The sequence below is a fragment of the Condylostylus longicornis genome, unplaced genomic scaffold, assembly GCF_029603195.1.
Source record: "Condylostylus longicornis isolate FDR11 unplaced genomic scaffold, ASM2960319v2 ptg000022l, whole genome shotgun sequence".
In the NCBI taxonomy this organism is placed as follows: Eukaryota; Metazoa; Arthropoda; class Insecta; order Diptera; family Dolichopodidae; genus Condylostylus; species Condylostylus longicornis.
In genome coordinates this window covers 5,493,077-5,505,667 of record NW_026577991.1, presented here as the reverse complement: position 1 = coordinate 5,505,667, position 12,591 = coordinate 5,493,077, and the positions used below count along the sequence as shown (strand labels likewise).

Genomic DNA, 12,591 nt, shown 5'->3' with positions numbered 1-12,591 from the left:
TGGTATGATAAAACTCTCTCTATAATACGGTATAATGAAAGTTCATAATAATTTTTATAGAAGTGTTAATGAAATTCAATATTTTAATAGTGATTTTTAAAATTCCTTAACTGTAAGCTAGTTTGACATTTTTTTTAAAAATTTGTTTAGTGTACTGAAAATATTTTTCATTTGTATGCTAATAAACCATTTAAAAAGACGGAAAAATAAATAATTAAAGAAAATATGATAATCATTTGAATAAATATGAGCATTTAATAAAGTTGGGTCAAACCAATGGTTTGTATTGTAGCACTTTTCCCTTCAACAAGTGAAAATTCTGCTTTTAAATACAGTCTATGTATACCTATCACACTATAAAAATTATTTTCATTCATATACAAAACTATTACTAGGATTGCATATATTTAGGATGACGCATATATGCAGTCTTTGAAATAAAGCAAAAATTAACATAAAAAGGGGTTAACATAATGCTCGATTTTAAGGGTTAATTGTGTGAGTTAAGAAAAATAATTATATTTTTTAGTGTCACGAAATTTACCGTTAGCTTTTTGCGTTTATAAAAATTTGGAAAAGCTTGCGGTTTCGGAAATATAGGGTGTCAAAAATTCAAATTTTACGATTTTCAAGAGGTGATAACTTGAGAGGGGGTGGAGATGGAAAAAAAATTTCTTCTAACGAAATGAACTATTTGTTAATGTCTAAAAGCCCCTATAATTTCAAAGTTCTAGAATATAGGATCTAGAAGAAAAACGACATCAAAAATTTGGAAAAAAAGGACTTTAGATAACGGTAAATTTCAACGGCCATTTTGTTTTTCTAAAGTTTAACTATAGTATACCGCGCTAGGGGAAGCAAGCCGCTGCCTTTCTGCGTTTGCAAAATTTCAAAAATACTTATGGTTTCATTGCAACAAATATTTAAAAAAGGCCATTTTTAGGGTTTTGGGGGGGTATAACTTCTAGAGGGGGGGAGATAGGTAAAAATTTTGTTCTACGAAAATAAGTTTCTAGTAAAGATCTATGTATATATAAAATTTCAGCTTTCTATCTTCAAGGGTGTAGAAGTTTTGTAAACAGACACACGGACGGACGGACGGACGGACGGACGGACGGACGGACGGACGGACGGACGGACGGACGGACGGACGGACGGACGGACGGACGGACGGACGGACGGACGGATGGACGGACGGACGGACGGACAGACGGACGGACGGACGGACAGAGTGAAACTAATAAGCACTTTTTTCAAAAAATTTTTTGGAAAAGTGCTAAAAACAGGCACTTAGAGATCAACTAAAATAGTCTTAATGCAAAAAGTTTTATTTGTATGACAAATTAGATATTAAGAGTTAGAGAATTAGAAAATAAGAGAAAAGTAGAATAAGTAAAATAATACAACAAGAAAAGATTACTTGACATACTGTAGCGGGTAATGTATACGTTCCTTTTGAGTTTGTACATGCAACAAATCAAACCTTTCCTAAAGAAGTTGAAAGAATATAGAAAAATGAACTAATCTGCAAACTTGCCTGCTAAGCGAGCGCTACAAGATAATGGTGACATAAATAAAATTATATTACATGGGGTAACAATACACTAAAGCCAAAGAAGTGGATCTATTGTTGCCCAGTTCTGATAAATTCGAGTATCTACATGGGAGAGATACTTGAATCTATATACCGCTTTTCAGGCGTAGGTGAAAACCATTGAGAATTGAGATGTGTTTGCGATTTAAATTTATCATGGACGTTATTATAGATAAGATAAATTGTAATCATGTTGAATTTGGACAGCCGAACTGTAATCGGAGGGCTGAGTTTGTGCTTTGTTACTTTCGGAGTAGAGAGGAACTGCCTTGATAAACTAAACAGTTTAGGTAAATATTGTCGTGTTATACCCGATATTAGCGGTCGTGGCAGGTAACTGTTGACGTAAGTGACAAAGCTGCCATCATTCTAGTAAATTAAGGTACTGATACATAGTTTTTGGGGTCGAGGCCAATGTTGTTTATTAATAATTAATTCTAATTTCTACCATTTTCAAAGAAATGGCATTTCAAAATGATTTTTTCTATTAAAAAAAAACCTTATTGCATCATTAAAATTTCATTATCGAGCCAGTGATTCTTTTTGTAACTGGAAGTTCATTGTATTTTTTTACTTTTTACACACTTTTTAAATTTTTTTTTTTTGTTTTACTTACTCAGTTTGTTTATTTGAATATCAAATTACACAAATTTTCATTTCGTTACAATAAATTATGTCCGAATATAACTCCATACGTAGTACATACATACATTGTATTTTATACTCTTTGTTTTCATTGTGCATATATATGTATATATATATATATATATATATATATATATATACCGTTATTATAATTCAGATTTTATTTAAATATATGTGTGTATATGTGCAAAATTTATACAGAAAGTTAAAATAAACAACAAAGAGCAAATATAATTCTTCGAATAATCCTGAAATTGCAAATATCAGCAATTCTAACAATAACAGTAGTATATTTTATTTCACAATTTAAATGTTATTTATTATTTGCGTTATCTTTTTATACTTATTAACTGTAAATTAAATGCATACACACGTATATAAATAAGTATGAATGTGCTGTATGTATAAATATTGTGTTCATTACGTATTCATTTTATTGTACATTGACCGCTTTATTCACTATTGTATTATAAATTTACCATACACATTTTGACGCTAAGAAAAAATGGTCTGAGGTATAGACTCAAGTATATGTTTTTGATGAGTGTCGAATTTTGAATCGATTTAATCATGTATGTCGATTCGCCCCTCCCAAACATAACTCAAAAACTATTTGACCTAAGTTCACTAAATTTTCACAAATGATTTATTATAGTAAATACCAGAACCCCATTTAAATTGGACCAAGGCAGTGGGTTCGGGTAGCTGTCATACAAGCTCCAAATGTATTTGGAATTACGAGTATCTCAGAAATTATTGAAGTTATAATATCGAAATTTCGAACAAGCAAATAATATTATTGCGGGGCTGTTACGTGTAATGGTAACTGCATTCAATAGTGTTATTTGACCATATTTAAGAAACTATTAAAATCACAATAGATAAAGTGAAAATTTGTTCCATAGTCGACTATGGGATATTTGCTCGCCCACAGGATAAGTTTGCAAAAGTATCACAGAGTTGACATGATCAACTCTATTTTTTCTCATTTTAATTTTTTTTTTTTTGTAAATTTAAATTGGCAATTTTGCCTTCCGTATACAATATTGTCAAATTGTAAATATTTTAATAGTTCATAGAATAATTTTCATCTCTAAAAGTTAAAAGAAACTGAAAAGTATTTTTACGTACATACTTTAGCCAATATATACATGGATGTACAGTAAAAATGAATTTTCATTGGTTATAATAATTATTTTTTCATATTGCTTCTGGGGATTAAAAAGGGTTATAAAAAAAAAATAAAGAACCAAAAGGGCCACCCAAATTGAAAATAATTAAATTTTCATATACAAATTGAAATTTAATATAAATTTAATTGAGAATTAATAAAAATAATATGATAACCTTTAATACGATCAGCAATTATTAAATAAGTATATGGATGAATTTACATACACGTACGTAATAAATCAGAAGGGAAATAAATTTTGTCTTTACGATTGTTTTTTTGTATGTATCATGTGAAATGACCCAAATTATTTATAGACTTTCTTAGTATATGCTGTGGGCACATGTACATATTTTTTATTTCCAATGAATTGAAAATTTTAAATTGATAAGGTACAAATCGGATTAAATAATTTTAATATTATTTAAAATAATTTTAAATATTGCATATAATATGAATATTTAAGTTTAAGTAAACTGGGGTAATTAAAGGTTTATTATTATTTGTAATATTTAAATAATAATATGTACAATATGCAGGCGAACGTATAACAAGCTTAAAATTTTATTGAATTCAATTGCCATTAAATTGTAAATTAAATAAGTAGTTCAAAATATTAACGTCCTTATCAATATGGAACGTGTGTTATGGAAATTTAAGGATCAATAATTGTAAGCGTATTTAAAATTTTTAGAATTGTAGCAAATCTGTGGTTCCGTTCGTTGGGCCCTTCTAATTCTTTGGACTGTTAATGTCTTCCATTAGGGACAGATTTGGCGCTCTGCTTGAAGGGGAATCGAATATTCGCTGGGAGGCTACTGAGAGATATCATCATACGAAACTGTTCTTTATATTTTGTTCAATAAAATTCTCCTCAGATCTGCTTGGGATGAACCAGAATCAGGTTCGTGCTGTTACTAGTATCTTTATTGAATATTGCCCGGTGATATATCACTTGCACAAATTGGGCAAATGGGAACAAAAATACATATTCTGTGTGACCGCCCTGCTCTGGCTGTCAAGAGGTGCAAATAATTGGTCGGAGCTTTCTCAGTATTCAGGTTAGCTCCCGTCGAACTTGCTAAGGAATATCTCAGGGTATTTACATGGAACCGGAATAGATTAAAAGTAATACGAGAAGTCCACAATAAGCCATTGTTTGCTGCGTTAGTCGGGAGGGTCTACATTCAGCAAATCTATTAAGTCTAATTATTTAATATATATTTTAATTGTATATACCTAAAGTATTAACAAAATTCAAAATTTTTATAACGATTTCGCGGAAACTTGAAAATTCATCCCCCAAAGGGTAAATTCTAAATTGTCATCTAAAAGAAAGCCAATACTTTATAGACTTTCCTTTTTTGTGAAAATAAAAATCAGTTTAATATGCTAGCTAATTTTTTTTTCTTAAAACACGGACATAAGTAGCATATTTTTTAAACTAATTTATTATTAAAAAAAAAAAGAGAAATGTCAATAAATTTTTAATTCACGTGAGAATATTTTATGTATGTCATATACACGAAATAATTAAATTTCACTCACTTTGCATCTTTTATAAAATAAATAGTAGGGCAATAAACTTCCTAATTTTTGTAATAATAATGAAAAAACGCAAAAAAAAAAAAATTATAATGAATTTCCTTAGAATTTAAATTGCTTACAAATTTAATAAAAGTTAACAAATAATAACTATGTAGTATGCCACTCTATACATAAGTATATCCAAAAATTTAGAGAAATTGACAAAAAAAAAAAAATTATAATTTTCAATAATAACACTTCCATATTTTTTAAGTACATGTTATTAACTACGTATAACAGATATTTTAACATGTATATGACCAGAGATTGGCAACCAAAATGTGGTTCGCCAACTATAATTTTTACTTTATAAACATTGCTTGATACTTGTTTTCATTGAATTTTGGGGTGAGTAATTCTTAAATCGAAATTGGGGTGCGTAACTCTTACATGAAAATTTGAGTGAGTATCTCTTATATTGAAATTGGGGCATATTATATAAGTATATATATTTTCTCCTTCATTCTGTTTAAAAGAGCTGAGCTGATCTTCTTTTGTGCGAGTGCCGGTCGTGAATTGTAAAAATAAGCAATAAAAATTCTATTATACAACTGCAAAACAGTTGTATGTCCTAATCAGTCAGAAAAATTAAAACATTTTTAACTTCGAACTGGACGCGAACCAATGACCTAACGTTTTCTAGGCGGACACTCCAACAATGTACGGTATTAATACAATTCCGGCCTTAGACTAAAATAAATTTTTAGGGCATCCAAGTATTAATCTACATTTATTATTCATTTAGTACATCAAAATCCATTTCCAACTACTGAGCTTCATAAAGAGTACAACTGTTTTCAATATAAATATTTTCAGTACTGCCGTGTTTAATAAAGGCAAATTACGCATTTTTCGGCCCGCAAAGAAATTTACTTTAAAACTCTCTCTTTACTTCACGTTTACATTAAAATAAATGAGTACATAATATATTTACTTCTATATATAATATAATATTTGCAATAATTATTTTGTTAACGAAAATTTCATAAATTTATTTACCTTTCATTACAGAATTTAAAGCCAAAAAATTGATGTGAAAATACACTCCATACTTTTTTTTTCTGATTTCATCATCTTCATTACTCGTCATCATTTTTTGTTTTTTATATGTTAACCATCGCGAAATATTGTCATCATTATCAATATCATAATAATCAATATCATTTATTTTATTATCAATTTCAAGTATAATATCAACGATTTTTATAATTGGCAATTAATTTCACTTTAATTTTACAGAAACGAGTAGATATGTTGAAAATGAAAATCAAAGGAAACTGGTGAGTGATGAAGGTACAAAATAAAAAGTACAACAAGTAAACAGAAATTTTAATTTCTCAGCATATTTTTTTTTTAATGTTGAAATCATTATTATTTACATAATTTATGCTGATTTTATTATAAGAAAATTGTTGACAATATAACGCTACTTTCCCGGTCGTTATAAAGTAGGAATTGTGTTAAGTAACTCATATATTTGGACTAAAGTATGACAATTGCAAAATTGAAAAATTACAATCACTAAATTTTCCGTATTCAAAACTATAATCGAGGAAAATTTAATTTAATTCGGACCGCCCTAAAGTGGCAAAATTAAAATAAGCAAAATATTCTTCAAAAAATCGCAACCAAGTAATTTTTGCAACAATTTGATATTATTTTCGAAAATCTAGTTAAGTTTAGATAGAGTCTTTCTAATTTTTTCAAAAATGATTTGAAAATTTTTAATCTAATTTCACTTAAAACTATATTTATTTTGAGATTAAAAATTTGATCTAATTGCTACGGTCCATTTACAAGCAAAATTTTGCCACAATTCGAAATTCGGAAATATTCTCTATAGCCGAATAATAAATTTTGCCACAGTTCGAAATTCGGATATTTTCTCTATAGCCGAATAACCGAATGACAGGTATAGTCAATCCTATTCAAAGACAAATTAGTAAGTGGAAGTTCTACGCTTTAAAGTGGAGGAAAAAAAGAAAAGGTGTTGCCTTATGTTCTCTCCTTTCAATTTCATTTCATTCCGAGAAAATTGAATTATTTTTTGTTTTGTCATTTACTGTGATTTTGTTAATATTTAACATTTAAAAATTCTTGTTAATAATTATTTCATATATGGTATATGCCTTTCAAAATCTTTATGTTTACCGACAATTAAGTATTTTCTGTTAAATAAAATTTGTAATATCTATCCATGTGTATATAGTAAGCATTTTAATTTACATGTGTACATACAAGTATTGTATTGATGTACATATACGAATTTTAACTTATACGGAATAATAAAAGAAATGTTTTTATTGGTATTATTTTATAATGACTCTGGTTTATAATTTCAGTAAGCTAGAAATAATTCTATAATTCATTGACACATGTTTGACAATCGGAAAATATATTAATAATCAAGAAATTAAGAATAATGGTCAGAGAGTTTGAAAAAAATTACTTAAAGAAATGCAAAACTTAATATTGAAGTGACGAATTGCATAGGCAGTTATACTTAACAAATTATAGTGTCATATGTTTTGTTATGGTTTCAAACAATTCCGAAGCGAAAGCGCCAAGGATGATCGAAACTCATGTATTCAAGAGTCAACAAAAGATCTTGGCATAACATTAAGTACTTTGTAGAGAACCTACAAAACAAATTTGTTCGAAAATTCTAGGTAAATTTCTTGGAAGTGGCAATTATGTTCCATGAATCGACCATATAGAAAATTGTTTACGGAATTATTTTCCCCTTTCTGAAGAACTTTGCCTTTAACGTCATTAACAATATTTACGCATATTATGATACGGTAAGTTTTATTAAGCTTCTTAAAATTATTCTTTAAAATTCTTTTTTTTTTTTTAACTTAACAAAATCTCAATAATATTAATTTTAAATTTAATTCGGAAATTTTATTGTATTAAAAAATTTTTTTTTTTCGTTTCTTTCTTTTCATTAAGGCTACCTTAAAAATAACACGCAATCATGACTGATTTTTCTTTCATTTCCTCACTTAATTTCATTATACGGAACGATTATTGTATACGCAACAACATGTTCGTGAGCATCAAATAAGAATATGTAAAAATAGTAAAAAATAAAACCAAAATTTAACTGTTTGGGTATTATAAAAATTTCTTTTTTTTTGCTACCGGGTATAATTTAAGAATAAATTTAAAGACTACTGGGCAAAAGTACTTTGGTCTTAGTTAATTGCTTAACACGCAAAATTATAATATAAAATGTTGAATTGAACGATAAGAGAAAAGTGAAAAAATTTGTCACAGTAAGTAATTGTAAATATAAAAGTTTAGAACTAGAAATTTTAGATAACAAACTTAAGCTAGACTTTTAGTGGAAAAAGTGTGTTGACTTGCTAAAGAAATATACTTAAACTTTAGTTTGATGTTATAGGAATGGAATTACTAATTTTTTCTTTTCCCTTGAAAAAGTGTGTTGTAGGATGCAATGATTGTGGTAGTACTCCAGTTGGATGAATGGCCTGCAGTAATTTATATATGTAGTCTCTAAGGTTGCATCTCTATAGACATAAAATCATAAGTATAAGTCACGACAATTCAAGAGGAACTGTTTGCTTAGTAATTTATTCTATTCATCCATTTAGTGACATTCACGGCTTTATGTCGCTTCATTGTTATTCCAAAATTACGTTTAGAATGTAGCAACGTTATTGATGAATGAACGACTAATTGCTCACTTGGTTGTAATGATAATGAGAATTTGGGGTTCTGCTTCTGATATTCAGCTTATTACAGATAGACTGAGAGTACTCCAAAATGGTGATCGCAGCCACATATCGATAAAAATCGGGTTACAAAGTACGGTTTGGGTCCAGGCTAAAAGGCTACTATTCAACTACAAGTAAGTAATTAAATTAATTTGATTATTTTCTTTCACTATATTAATTGCTATATACTTTTAGATTGTTCTTTGAAGTGATACTGAAGATTTATTACGATGAAGAACTAGTTGGATGTTATTCTTAACAAAATTTGATTTTAAGTACAAGGACAACAAAATAATAATAAAATTCTATATATACATTTGTATAGGCAAAATAATTCCATATTAGTTTCTGAAATATTATTCTGTCATTAAAATTTAAAACTATTACCAATGCTATGTAAAACAAATTTGCATCTAATATAGATAGATCATTCTTACATACAAGTACACATATTTTTTAAAATCTTTATTACATATTTAGATGTACATACATATATAGTTAAAAAAATTCAAAGAATTAAAGCAAAAAATTTTTTTGGTTTTCGCTTCTGTAGAATTCTTCATACTCATATTAAAATAAATAGGAACTTTTTTTTTGTTTAACCCAACCCGCCGCATATACAAAATAAAAACCGCAATATTAAGAACTCTTGTACGTTTATGACTGTAAACTAAAAATATGATTAAATTAACTATTAAAATAATTTCTGAAAATGTATAATTTTTAAAATAATTTCTTTCAATGCCTTACAATTATAAGAGTTCAATGGCAGTGAATGAACAAAATTTTCGTTCGGAATCAACAACGTTCTCTAATAAATTTATATAAAAACATATTTCTATATAATTTCAACTTTTTTTTGTAGTTATTCCTTATCACGTTACTTTGTTTTTGGAAGTCGGTAATAAGCTCGTCAAATAAAATTTTTTTTATAAGTATATTCATTTTACTTTTCAAATTTTAAATTTTCCGCTTTATTGTAATGTAAACAAGAAATATAAAATGTCAGTTGCGAAAATTGCTCAAATTACAGGTGATTGTCATTTGCTAAATCAAGCGATTGACGTGATTGACATGATCGTCAAATCTTTGACATAACTGGGAAAGGGCCAATGTTAAGAATCTTATAAGAGAAACTTTTTTTAATAAAAATAAATTTTAATTTCAAAAGTTTTTTTTTAAAAAAAAAAAGAACAACTCAGCAGGGGTTGTTTTTGTTCACATTTCTTCTAACTCACAGAATAAAGTAATGTTAAACTTGTCTTTGTTTAAAAGCTTTGTATATGTAAAAGTTTACATTAATTTCGGTTCTAAATTTTAAATGAGTTTTAGATCAGTCTTCTTCAACTTATCATTTATTCAGTGTATTACTAATAATACAAAATATATAAAAAATTTATTAAATGGCGCGAAAAAATTAATTTTTGACAAAATAAAATAAATAAATAGAAGACAAAACATAGACAATACATACATAAAATAAACAATTAAAATTCAACAAACATTAAATGTAATAATTCTGCGGTAAATAATAAAACTTTGAAGGAACTTCAAACGTACCGCAAAAATATCATATAGCAAATTGAGCTCAAATAAATAACAAAAAGAAAAATGAAAACATGGCGTAAAACCAAAAAAGACTAAGAAAAAAAAAACGGAGTAAAACGAGACAAAAATTTTTTTTATCTTTAAATATTTTTTTTTTGTTTTTTAGCAATGTCAGTCAACTAAAATTTTTTCACATATATATACGTACATATTTAACTACTCCCTCTATAGTGGTATATATAAATAAATATAACTACGAAGAATATTATGCTTATGTTTGTAATATTGTCATAAAAAAAACTATTCTGCTTATTCGCTACTCATATTTTTGTAAACTTATAACTAGAGCTAGAGAACACTATTAGTATATCAAAAAGTATATTTTAAGCTCTTAAAATAATAATATTGACTTAAAGTTTATGTACACAATATACATATAACACAATATACAATTAAATATACTTTATATACACATTAATATGTAAACTATATTACGTCAGATCATATATTTGAAATTCGAATTAAATTGTGAATGTACAGTGGAGCCTCCACAACTCGAACATCTACAACTCGAAAATCTCTTTACCTTGAAGCCATATGAGTTCTCTTAAACATTGGCATAACTTTTTTTTTCTCTTCAACTCGAAATCTCTATAGCTGGAACTATTGTAGCGTTCCCGTGCGACTTCGAGGTATAGAGGTCTCACTGTATTTAATTTGAATATGTACACAAAAAAAAAATTACAAGTAATTTTATAGTTTTTATTTTAATTGTTACAATTTTAAAAACGTGATTTTGTCAGTAATGAAAAATTATTACAAAAAAAATATAATAATTTTTTTTTTGCCATATTAATGTAGCTGATACATGCTTCTTATGTGCATATTTAAGTGTGATTAATAATGTATTTGATAGTTGTTGTGTTTGTATATTTTTTTACCATAAAACACATATTTTATACATGTTTAATTTGTTTAACATTTTTGTTATATTAAGTATTTAACAGAAATTATAATGTTATGTAAAAACTATTGAAATAATAAAATAATATTAATGGTAATATTGAATTGCCAAAAATAATGATAAGTCATAAAATATTGCATATATTAAGGCGCAAATTATTATAACTTATTATTATTTGAGCATTTCGAACATCGAATTTCACATTTACCTTAAAAAATATCATATGACACTGCCGATAGTATAAATTTTAAAATTCTATAGTGAATTTTCATGAAATTATTCTTAATGCATCAATTAGAGTTGCATATAGAAGTAGTATATATAAATGATGAACTTATATTGCATTCAAGATTGAATAACCTGAAGTAGAAATGAATTCTGAAGTAAATTCTGACACTATGTTCTTACAAATGAGTGCAATACTGTGATTTATTAAAGGCATAATGTATATTTCATGTAGATGAGAATTAAAATTAGAATGGGTGAACCATTTAAAAATAAGATTATAATTCAATTAAAATACCCACTATGCTGAATAATTAAGGCAAAATGATACTTATATATAAAAGAAAATATTCATAAAACTTTGAATATAACTATAACTGTTATACTTATAATTTTTAGTTACATTAAAGCAAATACAAAAAACACATTCCAATATTAAATTCAATTTTAAATTATTTGAAAATAACACTAATTTTATTGTTTTTTTCTAAATCACACCTTTTTAAATAATGTGTACCTAATGATCTGCTCGCATGATTCTTATAAAATTATACATATATATGTATATAACACTTAATATATCAAATTAAATTGATTATAACATATTGTACTAATCAATTTAACTTACCTGTGAAATCGTATTTGGCGGATATCCATATGTTGTTTGATATATGACCAAAGTCATATAAATGATAATAACTAGTAATGTCATTGCTTGTAATATTCTTTTAAAACGATTTATTGGCAATGACAAATTAATGCTCATAATATTAAAACAAAAAACAAAAAACACACGAAAAAATTATAATAAATAAATAAATAATGAAGAAGACAAAAATTAAATTTATTAATTTTGTTATTATTATTAATATATTTTTTTAAATGTTAAATTTCAATATTAAATAAATGATGTTTAAGTAAATGATCTTATATTTTAAATATTTCACATTTTGAATTTTTTTTTTATAGTTCAAAATATTGTGTATTTAAAATGTGTTATACATAAAATTTTAATTTAATTAAAATTAGTACTTATATTTCACATATTTAATATTATAAAATTATTGGGTTGGTTTTTAATATTAAAATTTTTAGTCCTCAAGACTGTGAACACTGT

General features: G+C 26.6%; 1 protein-coding gene across 1 annotated transcript in view; it reads right to left on the bottom strand.

Annotated features, from left to right (window-relative positions):
- The window catches only part of LOC129606778 (fringe glycosyltransferase), a 224,949-nt gene extending 212,573 nt beyond the window's left edge, over nt 1-12,376 (bottom strand). The window contains exon 1 of the mRNA XM_055517324.1: nt 12,103-12,376. Within this exon, the coding sequence (XP_055373299.1) occupies nt 12,103-12,240 (138 nt within the window). The 5' untranslated portion in view covers nt 12,241-12,376. The remainder of the gene's footprint in view (nt 1-12,102) is intronic.
- Between the last annotated feature and the right edge of the window lie 215 nt (nt 12,377-12,591).